General features: G+C 34.2%; 1 protein-coding gene across 1 annotated transcript in view; it reads right to left on the bottom strand.

The window, feature by feature from the left end:
* CAMKMT (calmodulin-lysine N-methyltransferase) overlaps positions 1-20,413 on the bottom strand; it is a 373,939-nt gene that overhangs the window by 348,389 nt on the left and 5,137 nt on the right. The window contains exon 2 of the mRNA XM_066372729.1: positions 19,012-19,076. Coding sequence (XP_066228826.1) covers positions 19,012-19,076 — 65 coding nt within the window. The remainder of the gene's footprint in view (positions 1-19,011; positions 19,077-20,413) is intronic.

Here is a 20,413-nt window from a genome sequence, read left to right on the forward strand (position 1 = left end):
ATGGCTCTGGCAGCAATGGAGCAATGCCCAGATGGGCAGAGCATCAGTATGATAGGCATGCTGGGTGGATCCCAGTCAGGCACATGCGTGAGTCTGTCTGACTGCCTTCCTGCTTCTAACTTTGGAAAAATATATATATATAAAAAAAAAAAAAAACATGGCCCTGGCCGGTTGGCTCAGTGGTAGAGCGTTGGCCTGGCGTGCAGGAGTCCCGGGTTCGATTCCCAGCCAAGGCACACAAGAGAAGCACCCATCTGCTTCTCCACCCCTCCTCCTCTCCTTCCTCTCTGTCTCTCTCTTCCCCTCCCGCAGCTAAGGCTCCATTGGAGCAAGGTTGGTCTGGGCGCTGAGGATGGCTCTGTGGCCTCTGCCTCAGGCGCTAGAATGGCTCTGGTTGCAACGGAGCTACGCCCCAAATAGGCAGAGCATCGCCCCTGGTGGGCATGCCGGTTGGATCCCGGTCAGGCACATGCAGGAGTCTGTCTGACTGCCTCCCCGTTTCCAACTTCAGAAAAATACAAAAAAAAAAAAAAAAAAGAACAAAAGAAAGCAAAAAAAGAAAACCAAAAAATGATGCTACACACACGTGCACAGAGATATTGATGTAACATTGATGAGAAACTCAGTGGTGACAGTTCTAAATTAATATATGTAGGTTGAACTTGAAGTGGTAAACACAAATTACAATATACAGATGATGTATTATAGAACTGTACACCTGAAACCTATATAATTTTATTAACCAATGTTACCTCAATATATTCAATAAATAAATTTAAAATAACAATATATGTAGGTTGAGACTATCCATAAGTATTTGAATTCTATAGCTCTTATATAAAACTAATTCCAAATTTACCATTTATTAGAGCACATTTTAAATAATGAATACTATGTTTCTTTTTTAAAATGTTTATAAAAAAACTAAATTTAATTCTTTAAAGGCAAGATGACAAAAGGTGTTTGGTTAGTAACTTTCAATGCAAAGCTCTAATTAAAAGCAAAAGCTATAATTAGAGGCATAGTAACACATGAAGTGAAATGCCCAATTGTCAAGAGAAAATTAAATTCCATTACCTGCTTAGTATTATCCTTCCAATATATTTCTTTTTGCCTAAGTAAGCCACAGTTAGTTTCTATTGCTTGCAATGAAAGGACCCTAACTCACGTAACTATGTACCCTAGTTCTAAGTTAAATATGGTCTCTCCAAGTTTGGACGTCTCCATATTTGAAATAGGTTGGTTCAGTTACCATAACAAAAAAATATCTTGAATTTCAAGCACCATCAAATTTTTAGGGGCTACTGTGTTAACAACACAGAGAAGGCCAAAAACTTATAATTATCACCAGGCAATTTCTATTGAAAGTTAAAGAACAGAGTCAGAATTCAAAATATATTCCATAGACATGTGTATCAATTCGTCTGATTTCTCTTTTTGAAGGTAAACTATGATCTAATTCATCATTTTGTTTCCCAGGCATATCACTTTCTACTTCTCTATAAAACTTTAAAAGTGAGTTTTTATTTTGTCATAGGTGAAATGATATTCACTTAGAAAATATTTTAATTTTATAATTATTCAATAAAAAACTTAACTACATCCTCTTCCAAAGTAACACATACTTGAAACAAATCAAACAATACAAAGATTATAGAGAAAAAACTAATTATTGCTCCACCTTATTTATCCCCTCAGGTCCCACTGTACAGAAATGACCAACACTGGTAATCTGGTATATATGTTTCCACAGCTTTGGGCATATTCACACATACACACCATACACATTACTTACATACATCTTGGACATCCCTCCAGAATACAGCATCCAACCCAACTCATTCTTTTTAATTACTACATAATAATCCACTGTATAAATATACTGTAATTTATCTAACTATTCCATTAATGATGGGAAGAGACTCATCATACTATTTCCCAGTTATTTTCCTTTCTAAGCCAAATTATGCTGTAATTAACACCCCTGTGCACATATCCTTATGACCTGGAGGACAGATATAAAAAAATGGGATTGCTGGGTCAAAATGAAAAATTATATTTCAATTATTTTTAAACCTTGTATGGGAAAGTTTTATATACACAAAAATAAAGAGACTAGAAAATAATGAACTCCCATTTACCCATCATTTAACTTTAACAATTGCCAAATTTTAATGCTGCTTTTCCCCCTTATCTATGAAATTTAAACTATTAAAATCTATTTAAATATTAATAGTATTAAAATCCATTTAATAGCTGTCCCCATGAGTGACTCTATTTTATCAAAATCATTTTTATTTATTTATTTTGTATTTTTCTGAAGTGAGAAGCAGGGAGGTGGAGAGACAGATTCCCACATGCATCCAACCAGGATCCACCCGGCATGCCCACCAGGGGGCGATGCTCTGCCCATCTGGGGCGTTGCTGTTGCAACCGGAGCCCTTCTAGTGCCTGAGGCAGAGGCCATTAAGCCATCCTCAGCGCCGGGGCCAACTTTGCTCCAATGGAGCCTTGGCTGCAGGATGGGTTAGAGCAGGGGTCCCCAAACTACGGCCCATGGGCTGCATGCGGCCTCCTGAGGCCATTTATCCGGCCCCCGCCACACTTCCGGAAGGGGCACCTCTTTCATTGGTGGTCAGTGAGAGGAGCATAGTTCCCATTGAAATATTGGTCAGTTTGTTTATTTAAATTTACTTGTTCTTTATTTTAAATATTGTATTTGTTCACGTTTTGTTTTTTTTTTTACTTTAAAATAAGATATGTGCAGTGTGCATAGGGATTTGTTCATAGTTTTTTTTATAGTCCAGCCCTCCGACGGTCTGAGGAACAGTGAACTGGCCCCCTGTGTAAAAAGTTTGGAGACCTCTGGGTTAGAGACAGAGAGAAAGGAGAAAGGGAAGGGTGGAGAAGCAGATGGGCACTTTTCATGTGTGCCCTGGCCAAAAATTGAACCCGGGACTTCCACACACCGGGCCGACGCTCTACCACTGAGCCAACCAGCCCGGATTCAAAGTCATTTTTAGAACACTAGTTTATTATAACCACCAGCACTTGTCTTCTCCTTAATATTGTACATAACTTTAAAATAAATTCACCCATAATATTCACTTCCTCCCTCTACTAATCTCTTTGAGATGGAGAAACAGCAGAATCAAAGCATCAAAGACAGTAGAAAAATAGAGTAGGAAAGATCTTCCTAAAAGCATAAAAAGACCTTGAAAGGGAACAATATCAGGCAGGCATAGAGGTATATTAAATGACAGAGGCAACAAAGAGAAAGAAAGGAGTAACATTAAGTAGATTTTTAAAAGCTAGCATTAGCTGGTAGGAAAAGTACTTAAGGGATTGTTGGTGGTCCGAGTGGGAAATTTAAGCAAAGAAATAGAAATTCATGAGGAATAGTAAATGCTATTTGAATGTATTTTGGAATTAGCTGCTTAAAATATATTGCACTGATCAGCAAGCTAGGTGAAGAGCCACTTAGTGCTCTCCCAGCAAAAGATATTTGGAGGAAAAAACATCACCAATGTGTAACAAATGAACATTTATTTCTTTTTAAATATAAGTAACATCCCTACTAAAGAAAGACAATACAGAATGTGTGTATATGTACACAAATATGCAAAAGGAACACTTGCTGTAAATGTGTTCCTTGAAAAACATATGTTGTATAATAAAATTTTACATGTACTAGAGACATAGGCTATTAAAAAGAATGATACATTATTTTGTACAGTGAATATTTTATAAAATAATATCTTTATTTATTTAAAGCATGGTGTTTTTTTTAAATATTAAGTTCACTAATCCATAAAGCATTTATTGATTACTCATAATATGCCAGGTACTGTATGTACATACACAGATGAAAAATAATCACTCCTGCCTCTAGGAGCTTACAGTATAGTGAGTAATTTAGACACAATTATAATAATAATGGTGTTTTAATGGTGTATTTTTTAAGTATACAGGTAAACATAAGATGTATGTTTGTAGCTGTAGTTTAGAAAGAGTCAAGAAAAAAATCATAGAAAAGGTGATAATTGAGTTAACTCTTGAAAGCTAAAAATTCAAAAATAAAGGGGGAAAGAATTTCTAAAACTTATGCAAAGCCTTGGTGATTCACCTCACTATATTTAAACTGGAAATATTTTCTAGTATAGATTTGACAAAAATTATTTATGGTTTACTTAAAGTTTTAAATTTTTTAAGCTATTTTTAAGTTATAGCATTTATATAAGAGTATTGTATGTTTTTGATTAAAGATGTTAGAGTGGATCTATATATTAGCTTCCACTCCCTTCTTGATATATAACCTGAAACTAAAGTAACTAAATTTGAAAATGAAAGGAGGATTCATAAATGCACAAGAAGATAACAGCAAAAAGCTGAATCCTAAATAGGCAGTGGGAGGGGGGTCACTTACATCTCTGTAAATGGGGGTGAGAAAGGGCTAACTATAGAAAGATGTGTTGAAAATCTATTGACAAAGCAGTTAGACCTTGAAATCATCTCACTCCAAACAACTGTCATCCTGTCTAGTCTACAAAGAATATAAATGAGAGGGTCCTGGGACTGGAGGGCATTAGTTCAGTTGATGGGTAAGATAAAATATTTTTCTAAAAAATAACTGAATAACTGAATGTTGAGATTCTTCTTCCTACACAACCCAAAATGCCAGCAGCTGAGGTATACACACTCCCCAAAGAAGCAGACTCAAAAGAGTCTTCTCTGGGAAACAGACCAGTTCCAGAGATATACCTAAACATATGGGCATCCAGGGTTCCTCAAGAAGCAGCCCAGCTAGATCATCCCACAGTGAAACTGATACTCAGTAAGTTAGGATATCATAACAAGCTAGAATCCAATCAGTTTTATAGTACATAACCCTTAAATATCACCAGATATTTGATGAAGACTTCTATTATACAAAACAAAGGCCAAAGAAAAACAGAAAAGAAACTTGAAGGAAAGAGACAATAAATAGAGAAGAAAGAAAACAACTCCAGTAAAACTAAGAAACAATCAAATATGAAAACAATGCAATGGTGGTGGGGGAGACTAAGAAATAAAAAGACTTTAAAAAGCAAAAAAATAAAAATAAAAAAATCCAACAGGAAGGTTACAAGATAAATTATAGAAATATCTCTGAGAGTAAAGACAAGTCAAAAATACTTAGAACAAAAGACAAAAGATAATTAAAGTTCAGCATTTGAAAAAATGAAAGTTCCAGAAAGAAACAACAGGAAGCTACTGGAGTTTATAATCACCCAAACTGATGGCATAAACAAAGAGGAACACAGAAAACAGATGGAAGTCACTAAAGAAGTAATTCAAGAAAATTTCCCAGGACTGAAAAATATGACCTTCTAAACTGAAAGTACCCACCAAATATCCAATACAAGGTTTGAAAATAGAGCCACACGAAGATATATTATAAAATTTAGAACACAGAGAATAAGAGAAGAGTCTCTCAAATTCCAGAGAGAACTAACAGGTTTCATTAAAAAAGAAAAAGAATTAGGAGAGCACTGGACTTCTCAATTGCAACACTCAAATCTACAACACATTGCTATAAAATTTAGAAAGAGAAACTACATATTTCAAATTCTATTGTTTTATATCCAACCAAAGTATCACAAGGTCTTAAAAGTTTACTTCCTTACTTTCTTAGGAAGCTACTGTTGTTTGTAATCACCCAAAATGATGGCATAAACAAAGAGGAAGCCATAGTACTTAGGAAAGGAGATACAACAAAAAAGAAAGATGAAGAGAATCCTCAGGATGATAGTGAAGGGAGATTTGTAGCAGGCCTAGAGAACAGACTAAAACAAGTCAGAAGGCATTTGAAAAGACTTCACATACATGGCCAGGTAGCTTCATTGGTTAGAGTATCGTCCCAATATACCAAGATTGTGGGGTTTGATCCCCTGTCAAGGCACATACAAGAATCAACCAGGGAATGCTATGGATAGGTAGTAGAACAACAAAATGATGTTTCTCTCTCTCTCTCTCCCTCTTCTCTCTAAATAAATAAATTTTAAAAAATTTAAAGACTTCACAAACATGAAATAGATGGTCTACATACATAATTTTAACTGAAAACAGCTTAAGCCTTAAAAAATATACAAATGAAATCATGTCCTGAAGGTAAAATGTTCATGCCATTAAATTTAATTTTAATGTAGTTTAGAGTAAGTCAAGCCATTTTCTTGCCAATATTCCAAAAATTGTTATTGGGATGAATCCTTCATTGATGAAGCAATATGGCTATTTTAAATTATCTTTTAAATGTTTGCTGATGAGATTTAAGACAATTCACAGAGATCATCCAAGTACCTGGATATATCAGACACTGAGATATTCATTCAGATTTTAATATACAGTAGTTTCTTCAACATGTGTTGAGAGAATGTTTTATTCCTTTTCAAAGTTGAAAAATCATTTGAGAATTGAAAATGCAGGACAGCATATAATAGGTACTTAATAAAAACTTGTTGAGACTGCTCTTTCTTTTCCAATCTATAAATAAAGAAGAGGCAAATAAGGATAAAATTAACTACATATTTTACATATATACATATACATACATAAAACATATACATATATTCACAATATTTAAAATTTCTCATAGCTCTAAACTAGTTTTTCAATTTCATTTTTTAATATAGTTCATAATTTTAACTGAAATGATTATTTCAAAAATATGTTTTATTAAAGGTACTGGTAGTTAAAAATATTTAAAATAGTATCATCTTATTTTCTATTAAATATAAATATTTGTTAATAGTTGTTGCCATTCTCAGTTAGTATGAGAAAATAAATATTTCCCAAAAATGTATGATTAATCTTTTGAATTAAAAGTCATCTCCAAAAGTTTACAAGTATTTTATTTAATTAGCTTTGATAAATGAAATGACTAATCAGAATTGACTCCTTTTTTTAATGGATTTTGATAGGGAGAGAGGAAAAGGAAACGGAAGAAAAAGAGGGGGGAGAGAGAGAGAGCGTTTGTTATTCCACTTATTTATGCATTCATTGGTGATTCTTGTATGTGCCCTGACCTGGAGATTGAACACGCAACTTTGGCATACTGGGACAGAACTGACTCTTAAGTAGATAACTAACACTCTAAAAAATAATACATAGACAAACCATGCCTTAAATGCCTCCAAATATATAATATGTATCAAAGGATGCAATTCTATGTCCGTAAGTAGAGTGGTGAGGGCATAAAATGGCAGAACCTGCTCAAACTCCAGATAATTACCACAACAGCTCAGACTCAAAGCACTAGGATCATTATATCTAAGAGAAAGTAGAAAAGCTAGGATTTTATCGTGAATTTCTCCTCTTTCCAAATCCTTGTCAGTAATTCAATTCTTTTCAATTGAATTAGCTAAGCAAAACAAGTTTGTGCTCTGAATTCAGTTTCTATTTAACTTATGGGGCCTATAGTATATGTTCTATAAAAATTAAGATATGCCTATAATCTGGTAGTTAAGTTTTATTTGAGGGGAAAAAGATTAACAAATAGTAAATATAACAAAGTGCTAAATTGCAGGATACAAACTACAAATCTGTAGGAATCAAGGGTAGAAAGATCAAAGAGAACAGTGTGAATCAATCTCCCCTTTCTTGTTACTCTGAATTTCTTCTTGAGAGCTTGTTTGGAGGTTCTAGCAGGGGAGCTACTCTACACACTTGACCAAAGAACAGCCCTCTCCATCATCATACAGGGAAGGTTGCCCTCTTCCATTGAGCAAGCCACGCTTCAGGAAGGCCGGGAAGGAAACATGCGGAGTGATGCAGGAAGTAAGGGTACACCCGCTCACTCGCCAGCCAGGACCAGACCGGAATCAAACCCTGGGCAATCAATGGGGTGACAGATGAAAACAGTCAGCTCGCCCTCAAATCCTCTAAAATTCTTCTTTGAGAAAGAATCCAGGAGACAAGCACAAGCAGAGACAGTTTGTGGTTATACTTCTCAATTCCCAATCCCCCTAAATTGCTAATTAACTTGTCAAATATTAAAATAAAACCAAAGTCCAGGATTATTCAAAATACTATTTGTCTTTCTTTGATAATTATATAATTAAAAATGATACTTTACTTAAGCTCTAAGTCTAGGTTTCATTACACCTTTCAATCAGAAACTAAGGGACCCTTGGAAAATGGCAATGACACAGAAGTCTAGTCTTCATCCATCTGGAGGCACTAAGGCTTAAGACAGACAGTGAATTTACCACCAAGACTCTACCCGATCCAGCATTCTAGAACAAGCAGATTATAAGCATGTGGGCATAAATAATATACAAAATATACCCACAGTTTCCAACTAATAACAGATAAAATGATCTTAAACTTACCCTCATTCCTTCCAAGAGCTGTCCCCACCTCCTGAAGATATAACACAAATACACAGATGCAGGTTTCGGAGTGAAGGATGAAGGGTGAAAGGAGAGAGCATAAAAAAGATGAGGTACATAGACACAGCACTAAATTAATTCAATCATCAAATGTTTAGTTCACATCAGCATTCATACAGTGATGCAACACACACAAGCCACGCAAATGTCCAAATGGCCATAATTCTGGGTGGAAAGACTAGCCACAATCCAAAACTACTTTGTTAAAGTAAAGAATATCCTTTTATTTGAGCTTTTTTGTGTAGCATATTTATGTAAATAATTTTTAAATATCACTATTGGTCAAAAAGAAGTACTTGCCTGACAGGCGGTGGCGCAGTGGATAGAGTGTCAGACTGGGATGCTGAGAACCCAGGTTCGAGACCCTGAAGTCGCCAGTTTGAGCGCGGGGTCATCTGATTTGAGCAAAAAGCTCACCAGCTTGGACCCAAGGTCGCTGGCTCAAGCAAGGGGTTACTCGGTCTGCTGAAGGCCCGTGGTCAAGGCACAGAAAGCAATCAATGAACTAAGGTGTTACAATGCGCAACGAAAAACTGATGCTTCTCATCTCTCTCCGTTCCTGTCTGTCTGTCCCTGTCTATCCCTCACTCTGACTCACTCTGTCTCTGTAAAAAGAAAAAAGAAAAGTACTTTATAAAAACGGGAAAAAAAACCCTGAAGTAAAATAAACTCCACATTTGGTTTCAGACTATTAGAAAATGCACTCTTTTGCCCCCATCCTCACTCCCCAAATCCCTACTCCATTAGATTGCCAACTACCTTTCAGAAACCCTAGAGAGCCCATTTCCCAGTGACCTTTAATCAGTCTCCTTTGAGACACAATCCACTGGACGAAATTCTTATCCATTTGCCAAAGTTATTTTCTAGCACTCCAAGTTACCACTTTTAGTTTCAGTTCCCACCATGAACTTTTAAAATTCATTTCTCACCATTTGGGGAAAATACTACCTTCAAAAAATATAGTGAAATAGTTATAAATTCCTGGGTGACCACTTACTAAATATTAATTTTTGAGCAAGTTATCACTACCTTGCAAAACTGTTCAGATTAAATGGTAATAATATTTACAAAGTTCCTGATAAATACTATCGGGAATGCAAAAGAAATGGTAGTTATTTTCATTTTATATTTTTTCCTTTTTATTGAATTTATTGAGGTGACACTGGTTAACAATTTTTTTTCCTTTTTATGAATAATGGTAGCTATTTTTAAAAAGATAGAGAAAGAAGTGCTACTCATTATTTGCTCAAAATACTTACTTGCTATACCTTCTGTAAAACTTAAAGGCACCTAAATTTGGAACAGCCCTTCAAATATATAAAGGAGAGAAAACCCAGCAGGTTTATTACAAACACATGAACTACCTTCCGGTATTATTGCACTGATTAGCATTAACACATGTTATGAATTTACAAAGGATTATAGGGTTTATTTTAGTCTTTTCTCACAATTGCAGCACTTTCTGTTATCAAAGAGAACCATTCCAACTCCATAATTTTTTATCTTAAAAGTGAATTTAAAAGAGAGGTCTTCTAAATGTTCCTTGGCTGGTAAATAGTAAAAACAAATGTATAGGGCTCTGTTTATACTTTAGAGGCATACTTACCGAATATTGTATCAAAAGAAAAACCACCCTGACAACTATGGAGCTACAATGTCAGACAACTGGAGACACAGGGCTAGTAAAACTACCATCTAGAGATCTAACCTACCCTCTAGAGATCTTATCTGACCTACCCTCTAGAAGTCCAACAAAGGCTACACATACATTGTGATCCTCTACAGAAGAGCCAAATCCAGAGCCAGTCCTGCTTACCACTGCTCCCCACCTGCACTGGGGACTCCTATAGTCTCCGGGCTGCTGACTGTTACCCATGCATATTAACCATATAATGCACTGAATCTTAAAATTGATTTTTTAAACAGAACTTACAAATTATCTCTACCCAAGCTCAATACTCTGTTATACTGAGTTTTAAACCTCTTTGTACTCTTGTGACCTAATACGGGACTGGAATTATCTGACCTCTCATTTCTTATCTCATAGAAGTACTGTATCAAAAGATACAATACATTAACATCCAACATGCTATGAGCTCCTTGGAGTAAAGTGTTAATTAAAAATAAATACTTTCTATTTTTTCACTGGTAAAATGAATCACTCCATTTTTTTTCTAGTGCTGTCCTAAGCAATTTGAGATTTTTATCAGAGCTTTCAGTCAAAAACAAATTAGTATTCATTCTGGAACTTAACGTGTAACTACTTTTATTCAAAATAAAAATAACTTTGCTTTTTTCAGATATAAAACTACTACATGCTATAAAAAAATCAAGCAGTACTGAAACGTATTAAGAGAAAGATAGTCATCAATAACCTGAATACCCAAACTATGAATATTAAGACATATTTCTATGCATATACATACCTATTTAATGGCCTTATGTATTTTACAGAAATCAGATCATATTCTCTATTGTGATTTTTTAAATGTTTGAGATCTTGAACAGCTATATAATATTCCATTTCATAAATTATTATCCATAGTTAACCAGTCACCCAAAATTAAATATTTTTTTCCAGTTATTCATTTTGCTACAATAAATACCTCTACATTCTAGCTTCACATTCTCATTTCATTATTTTTTCAAAAAGCATTTTTAGTCAAATGATATGGATACTCAAAATTATGAAACATAATATTGCCAGATTACCTCTGGAAAAGTAGAATCAATTTTAAAATCCAGCAGATAAGCCTGCCCATTTCCCTACAACTCACTGATTATTATTTATCTTCTCTCATCTTTGCCAATTTGATAAAACAAAAATTATATTTCTTTATATATTTTGAATATTAGCCCCTTATCTGAACTGTTGTTCGAAAATATCATCTCCCATTTAGTTGGCTGTTTTGTTGACAGTTTCTTTTGCTGTGCAGAAGCTTCTTAGTCTGACGTAGTCCCATTCATTCATCTTTGCCTTCACTTCCCTTGCCTTTGGGGTCAAATTCATAAAATGGTCTCTATGGCCAACGTCCATGAGTTTAGAACCTATGTTTTCTTCTATGTATTTTATTGTTTCAGATTTTATATTTAGGTCTTTGACCCATTTTGAATTAATTTTTGTACAAGGAGACAAACCATAGTCGAGTTTCATTCTTTCGCATGTGGCTTTCCAGTTTTCCCAGCACCATTTATTGAAGAGGCTTTCTTTTCTCCATTGTGTGTTTTTGGCCCCTTTATCAAAGATGATTTGACCATATATATGTGGTTTTATTTCTGGGCTTTCTATTCTGTTCCATTGGTCTGAGTGTCTATTTTTCTGCCAATACCATGCTGTTTTGATTATCATGGCTCCGTAGTATAATTTGAAGTCAGGCATTGTAATGCCCCCAGCTTCATTTTTTTTCCCTTAGGGTTACTTTGGCTATTCGGGGTTTTTTATGGTTCCATATAAACCTGATGATTTTTTGTTCCATTTCTTTAAAAAATGACATTGGAATTTTGATTGGAATTGCTTGATAACACTATGAGTGAAATAAGTAAATCAGAAAAAACTAAGAACTCTATGATTCCATACATAAGTGGGGCACAAAATTGAGACTCATGGACACAGATAATAGTGCAGTGGTTACCAGGGGGAGGGGAAGGGAGGAGAGGGAAAGGGTGGTGGGAGGGGAAGGGCATAAAGAAAACCAAAATAAAGGGTGGCGGAGGACTATTTGACTTTGGGTGATGGGTATACAACAGGGGTCCCCAAACTACGGCCCATGGGCCGCATGTGGCCCCTGAGGCCATTTATCCGGCCCCTGCCACACTTCTGGAAGGGGCACCTCTTTCATTGGTGGTCAGTGAGAGGAGCACATTGACCATCTCATTAGCCAAAAGCAGGCCCATAGTTCCCATTGAAATACTGGTCAGTTTGTTGATTTAAATTTACTTGTTTTTTATTTTATTTATTTATTTATTTTTGGTTCTTTATTTTAAATATCGTATTTGTTCCCGTTTTGTTTTGTTTTTTTTTTACTTTAAAATAAGATATGTGCAGTGTGCATAGGGATTTGTTCATAGTTTTTTTTATAGTCCGGCCCTCCAATGGTCTGAGGGACAGTGAACTGGCCCCCTGTATAAAAAGTTTGGGGACCCCTGGTATACAACATAATCGAATGTCAAAATAATCTGGAGATGTTTTCTCTAAATCTATGTGCTCTAGTTGACCAACGTCACCTCATGAAAATTAATTGTCTAAATAAAACTATAAAAAATATTTGTATTTTTGTCTTGATTGATTTAGAGAGAAAGGAAGAGACAGAGAAAAAAAGAAACATTGATTTGCTGTGCCACATATTTATGCAACATATTTATTTCTTCATTGGTTGATTTTTGTATGTGCCCTGACCTGGGGATGCAACCCGCTACCCTGACTTATCAGGACAATGCTCTAACCAACTGAGCTACCTGGCCAGGGAAATATATCTCGGCTTTAATTGTATTTCCTTGCTTCATTATTAGTAAAATAATCATTTCATGTGTTTATAGAACATTGGTATTTCCTTTGTAAATATCTTTTCCTAATTTGTGTCTACATTTTGTTTGATAGTTTTCCAATCTGTTTTTGCTATTGCTTTGTAGGAACACTTTATAGAATTTAAAAAAATGCATCTTTGTCTGTATATATGTCAAAAATAATAATTACCAGTTTGTCACTTGTCTTTCAACTATTTTGATATATTTTTAATAAAATGACTTGAAGTCTTTATGTAGTTCACCTATACATCTTTAAGTTCACGAAGCTTGGGTAACACTTAGAAGGGCATTTCTATTTCAATATCGTAAAATGATTCATCTGAGCTATCTAGGAGTGTTAGAAATTTTTAATTAAATATATAATCCATCTTAAATTTATTTTGGTAGATAATATAAAGGAGAAATTCCGCTTTATTTTTTCTAAATTGCTAGTCAGTGGTCCCAATACTATATATATATAATATGTATATATATATATGTGTATATATATATATATATCCATCCTTTCCTCTCACACTAAATTCTATCTTCACTCTACGATAAATCACATATATTTATCTTTCTAAACTCTTTATTCTAAAATATTGATTTACAAGTGTTTTTCTGCAATAACACCATAATTTTAATTAGGTAGCTCTGCAGTGTTTTCATATACAAAAGAATGCAATATATCAAAATAGGATGGCAGACACCAAAAATATTTCCTGTCTTGTGCTAACTTTCAATATTAAAGATATTGAGGGCCTGGCTGGTTGGCTCAGAGGTAGAGCGTCGGCCCAGCATGTGGAAGTCCCAGGTTCTATTCCCGGTCAGGGCAGAGAGGAGAACTGACCATCTACTTCTCCACTTTTTCCCTTTCTCTCTCTCTCTCTCTCTCTCCTCCTCCTCCTCCTGCAGCCATGGCTCAACTGGCTCAAGAGAGCTGGCCTTGGGTGCTGAGGATGGCACCTTGGCCTATGCCTCAGGCACTAAAAAAATGGCTCTGGTTTCAATGGAGCAACAGCCCCCCTAGTAGCTTGCCGGGTAGATCTCAGTTGGAGCGCATGTGGGAGTCTGTCTCTCTGCCTCCTCTCCTCTCACTAAAATTAGAAAAAAAAATAAGTTAAAAATAGAGCAAATAATCATAAGAGCTGTTTTACATTTTTAAAATCAAACTACCTTATCAATTGTATATTTATACATCATTACACAAACTCACACACACAGAACTTTATTTAAATGAAGAAACACTTTCAAAATCCAAGCTGACATCACTGAAGTTTTAATAATTCCACCAATATTACAGACCCTAACTACATAAGACAATAACAATAAAAAATGAAAAAACTAAAAATTTGGACTGTATTTCCTGAGACATTTCACTTCAGGTTTCCCAAATACAGGTAGAAAGTGAAAATATGTTGTATTTTAATAAGAGTATTTCTTTAGCCCTGGCCAGATAGCTCAGTTGGTTAGAGCATCATCCCGAAGGGCAGAGGTTGTCAGTTCGGTCCTCAGTCAGGGCACAGACAGGGACAGCTCAACGTGCCTCTCTCTCCCTTCCTCTTTTGCTACAATCAATAAATAAATTTTTTTAAATGAATAGTTCCTTAAATAATAACTGACTACTAACCAAAAAGAGATCAGTTCTGGGTACATCACAAAACAGGTTCTGTCGTCAGAGCACTAGGAAGGATCCAGAAACAGGAGAATGTAGCTGTGTGCAGTAAAGGTCCAGTTTGATCCCAGGATCCACTGGGGGTGGGGTGGGGGGAGGAATCACACTATCACACGTAACAGTATATGAAGTGGAGGAGCTGCAGATTTCTCCAGGAGTCCACGAGACACCAAGCACCACAAAGGAGGAAAAAAATGTTTTTCAAATAACAAAAGGACAAAGAATAGCAGAAGGAATTTTACCAACATATTTCCCCAAATTGAAGCTTCAGTGTTAGCCCAAATTCCTACTGCACACAAGGTTACCACAATAAAATATAATAACTAGCGACTTCCTAACTTTTAAAGGCTTATATACATTATATTATATACTATATAATGTATACAATAAACTGTATGAAAAGTATTAACTCATCTGTTTATGCCACCAAGCGAGGACCATGTGCTCAAAAATGAAGCTCTTGTATCCCAAATACCAAATATGTGGTTGAATTATATATAAATACTATGACGGCCAAATTTGGATCAACAAATTGCTAAAGAGAATTTTTTTTTTTTTTTTTCATTTCAATAGAGGAAAGAGACACCTTTGGAGAAAGAGAAAATGGTTTCAGAAAAGACATAGCATGATGGGCTTCTTTGATCAGAGGTCAGGGACTGGGGAAAGGAGACTCTGCCCACAGAGAAAACAGAAGCAAGAGATCTGCCGCCGTGATGGCTGACTGCCCTCCGACCCACGTGTCCGACTGACATGTTACATGGAACACAGACGCAGCCAGCACCTCATCTGTGGGGAAGAGGGTCCTCCAATACTTCTCTCTAGGTAGCTTGACAGCATCTCTTTCCAGGCATGATGAATGAATAAAATAACTTGGATATTTTAAAAGGAAGTAGGTTCTCAAGTAATACACCTATCCCTAGTTGGAGGCAACCAAGAAAAAAGCTTACCTTTCAAAATCATTTGTTTTCCACAATAACAAATATAAACATATAAAAAATAAGATTGATTTGAGCAATGAATTCAATGCAAAAATGATTGTGTGAGATTCACATTAATTGCTTCCTACAACATTCAAAGCGAAATTTAAACAGTGAGAAGATATCTCAAAAATATAAAACACTTTATAGGTCATACATTTAAAAACGATACAACACTTCTAAATAAATAAAATGTAAATATAAATAATGTTTTCTTTTCTAATATATCAGGAATTAAGAAACTAGAGGTTTTATTTATTTTCCAACATTAAGGATTTTCCCATATCTTTTTGGAAATTTACAATGAATAAAACCATTACTTGTTTTTTAAATTAGCTTAAAATTTAGATTAATGGTTCTACAAACCATCAGTATATTTTATATATACATAAATATTGTGTATATATATATATATACTATATAAACACATAGCAGATTCTGTAACTATAAAATACTTTAAGTTCTTTTTTATAGTATCAGGGAACTCAAAACTAATTCCTGAAATATATGGCAAATTCTATCTATCGGTTCTCTCATAGTTTTAGAAACGTTTTTCCTCATTCTATACCTCCCTCAGTGTACTTACTATCAATGTGCTAACACGGTGGTGATTTAGGAATTGATATTCTTGTATAAGAACTTCCCTCTTATATCACTATAAACAAAAACCAAAGTATCTTTTATTTGAAGCTAACATATAAAATTGAACTGATACATAAAAAAAAATAGTAATAAACTAAAAAAAATTTGTCAGAAAAATCTATTTTCTATATTAGTTGTTGAATATATTAAATATATTAAAATAAATCAAATGGGGATATTTAAACATACGTCTTTATGTTTACACAATGAAAGCCTACAGTTTATTCAAGTTAATAATTCCAAGTATACTGAGCAGTGAGACAGAATTATGATGTGGCGCCCTCTGCTGGGCTTTCCAGTCACAAACTCCACCTAAATCACAATTAGTGTAAAATCAAACACTTGGCGGCATCAAGTGAAAAGTCACTTTTTCAATCTTTGATCACTTTAGGCTGTGGCAAAGGTTATATTAAAATTCTAATTAATACTTAATTTATTGTAACAGGTCTTTACTAATTTATCATTATGCAAAATATCCATATAGATTCTTCTTTTAAAATAAAGAGTATAACATAAAAGTTACACTAAACATGTTTTAATAGGTCTTATTTTTGTCACCACTTCTATCATTTGGTATATTCAGGTCTTGAAGGCCACATTAACAAATTAATATTTTGGTAATTTAATCTATTTTTCCTTCTTTGTTAGTTTAATCAAAATAGTTCATTTAAAAAAAATCAAACTAACCCTTAACATTATATTCATTATTAGAAAAAAACTGAAAGTTTTAGAGGTACTTTCACCAGTAATAATAAATAACTTCAATTTATTGTCAACTATGAAAATGTAATATATGTTATACACTTTCTATACATTATATCAAGTAGTAACAAGAGACTTAAAAAAAATGTGGCTCATGGAAATGATATAAATTGCTCCAGATGAATTTCAGTCTCAAGATTCAAATGTAGGTACGTCTCATACAAAGACTCAAACCTTTCTACATAAAGACGTATGTTTAAATATCCCCATTTGATTTATTTTAATATATTTAATATATTCAACAACTAATATAGAAAATAGATTTTTCTGACAAATTTTTTAGTTTATTTACTTTTTGTTTTATATATCAGTTCAATTTTTATATGTCTAGCTTCAAATAAAAGAATACTTTGGTCTTGTTTATAGTGATATAAAGAGAAAGTTCTATACAAGAATATCAATTCCTAAATCACCACCGTGTTAGCACATTGATAGTAAGTACACTGAGGGAGGTATAGAATGAGGAAAAACCTTTCATACATATGTCGCTATCCATCAAAAAGAAACCTACATTATTTTAAATATTTTTAGGATTTTTTATATTTATAAGTTCCTTCATGACAACAGACAGCAGTGAAAAAATATTTTTAACGTGCAATTCCTCCATTTGTCAATGCAACAACAACTGGAGGTCTGGGAGGCAAGTTCCTAAGAAAAAAATGTTAGAGCAGTATAAGGTATTAGTTATTCAATATATAAAATAATAGCTTAGACCTTTAGGAAAATACTTCATTTTACATAATGCTGCCAGCTAGTGGCCCTATTTCATACTGAACCACTGGTAACAATACTTCACTTTTTACACTACTGAATCAAAATTTCCACATTTAACATTCTCAAATAACATTCCAAAATTATGTATGCCTAAACCTGACTTAATAATATTTTTACATTATCCCAGAACTAAAGGAAAATGTCTCCTCAACACCATTAGCATCCCCCTGGCCAGTCCTTGCCCAAAACCCCAATAAAAATATGAAATATGTCTACATAAGAAAGAATTCATGAAGTGCCAACATGTAGAAACTAAAAGATACATATGTCGCTATCCATCAAAAAGAAACCTACATTATTTTAATATTTTTAGGATTTTTTATATTTATAAGTTCCTTTATGACAAAATATATATTTTTCTATACAATGAAAAGTTTACTATAATGTGGGCATTAGAACTAAGTATTATTAGACATTATTTTATACAGACTTAAAATCAGAGAGCATTTGATAAAATAGTACTACTAGCAAAGAATATTGTTTAGTTCAGACAATAAGTACGTAGTGATAGTTCTGAAATTTCCTTTGAGAAAAAAAATTTGAGTATAATTTTTATATTTAAAACCATCATATCAGACATTGATAATTCTTTAAGATAAATATCCTATGCAAGATGCATGAAGGAATATACAGCTTCTAACACACTGTGTTGTTTAGACCAATAATATAAAGATATTCTTGTTTGATTTCTTTAGTCATATGACATTATAATTATTTAAATGATTTTCTCAATGGAGAAATCACGACTCACAGACTTATATGAAAAAACAATATACTCTTTAATATTATAATCTGGCCTAAAACAAAAACATTCTGGTATTGAAGTATATTAGCTGCAAAGAAAACATTTTCTGGGTTCATTCTGTAATGAGAGAAAAGAAGCAGGAAGTGGAAAAAAAAGCACCCAAAACACAACAAAGAAGAAAGAGACAGCCCCTTTGTTGGATTAACTGAAGAGGTCAAAATGAAAACAAGAAACAAAAGAGATAGAACTGGAAAGTCCAGTGTTCACTCTGACCTACATTCTGTCGCGCACACACACACAACCACCAAGTGTAAAACTGCCTCATCCCACTTAGTAGGCGTATTGTATATGAGGCTTACTTTGCAGCATAAAACAGTAATGCACACACACATGCACATACACATTAGTCAGTATAATAAACATTAGTGAGAACAAACACCAATTATAAATTCACTTTTGAAAACACTAAAAATATTTCTATGTAGTGATCATATAACTTACAAACATTTCCTGTATTGTCAAAGCTGGTAAGAACATCTTCAACATTCAAAGATCCACTATTATGCCTAGAAAGGAATAAAACATTCTTTAATGATTCTGGAATATTAAGATTTGCTAATTTTTAAAAAAAGCTGAGACTGCTTTGTGAAACACCCAATACTAATAAACCCTTGCATGTTGTATTTTTAAAATATTTCTGCCCACTAGAGGGAGAAGGAAAAGAAGTAACAGAATATAGTCCTCCCAATATTAATGAAATGACTTTTCCTGGTCATCAATTTAATTTTCAAATACTAATATTTTTATTTTTGTTGCTTTAGCTAATGTTAGTTTTGTTGCTTTAATTAAAAGATTAACCTTTTTAAAAATAACAAAACAAAACTAAATAAAACCTTACACTTGGAGAATCACAAAAATGCCAGACCAGGCGGTGGTGCAGTGGGTAGAGCATCAGACTGAGACACAGAGGACCCAGGTTCAAAACCCTGAGGTCACTAGCTTACGCATGGGATCACAGACATTACCCTATGGTCACTGGTTTGAGCCCAAAGGTCGCTGGCTTGAGCAAGGGGTCACTCGCTCTACTGTAGCCCTGCCCCCGGGTCAAGGCACATGTGAGCAAGCAATCATTGAACAACTAAGGTGCCACAACAAAAGAATTGATGCTTCTCATCTCGCTCCCTTCCTGTCTGTCTGTCCCTATCTGTCCCTCTTTCTGACTCTGTCTCTGTCAAAAAAAAGAGAAAAAGAAAAATCAACCTCCAGAATCTCAACAATACATACACATCCTCTATAACAGCCCACAAAATTCAGAACTTCAGTCACAAAGAATTAATCAACCTTGGGTCTGCACATTCCAGCTATAAGAAGTTCTAAATGTCAAAAGGCAAATTCTTTGTATCTTTGCCCACTAATCTTAATCTCACTCCCTTTAATTCTAATCTCACTTCACTTGAAAGCCCTTTAAGTATTTAATTTAATGACTGTTTTATTAATCTTTATAAAAGATGCTATTTTTCATATACAAAGAGACCCAACAGTCAATAGGTCATAGAGTCTGAGTTACTTTCCAGGGGTGGTAAAATATCGGTGCTACTATGTCTATCATCTTCTACATTCTACCCTAAGAACCTAACACCTATAGTTCTTTGAGTGTTATAGCAGGTTATAATAACCATATATAATAAAACTTCCCTCATCAACATTACTTTAACTTTGTCATTAAAATTTATCATAAATGATATATAGTGTTATGAAATGAATTGTCTCTTGCCCAAAATTGATATGTTGAATATTTAAACCCCAGTACCTCAGAATGTAACTGTATTTGGAGGTTAGGCCTTCAAAGAGGCAATTAAATTAAATTGCAGTTGTTAGGGTGGGCCCTAATCCATTATGACTA

Source organism: Saccopteryx leptura, chromosome 3 (genome assembly GCF_036850995.1).
Source record: "Saccopteryx leptura isolate mSacLep1 chromosome 3, mSacLep1_pri_phased_curated, whole genome shotgun sequence".
In the NCBI taxonomy this organism is placed as follows: Eukaryota; Metazoa; Chordata; class Mammalia; order Chiroptera; family Emballonuridae; genus Saccopteryx; species Saccopteryx leptura.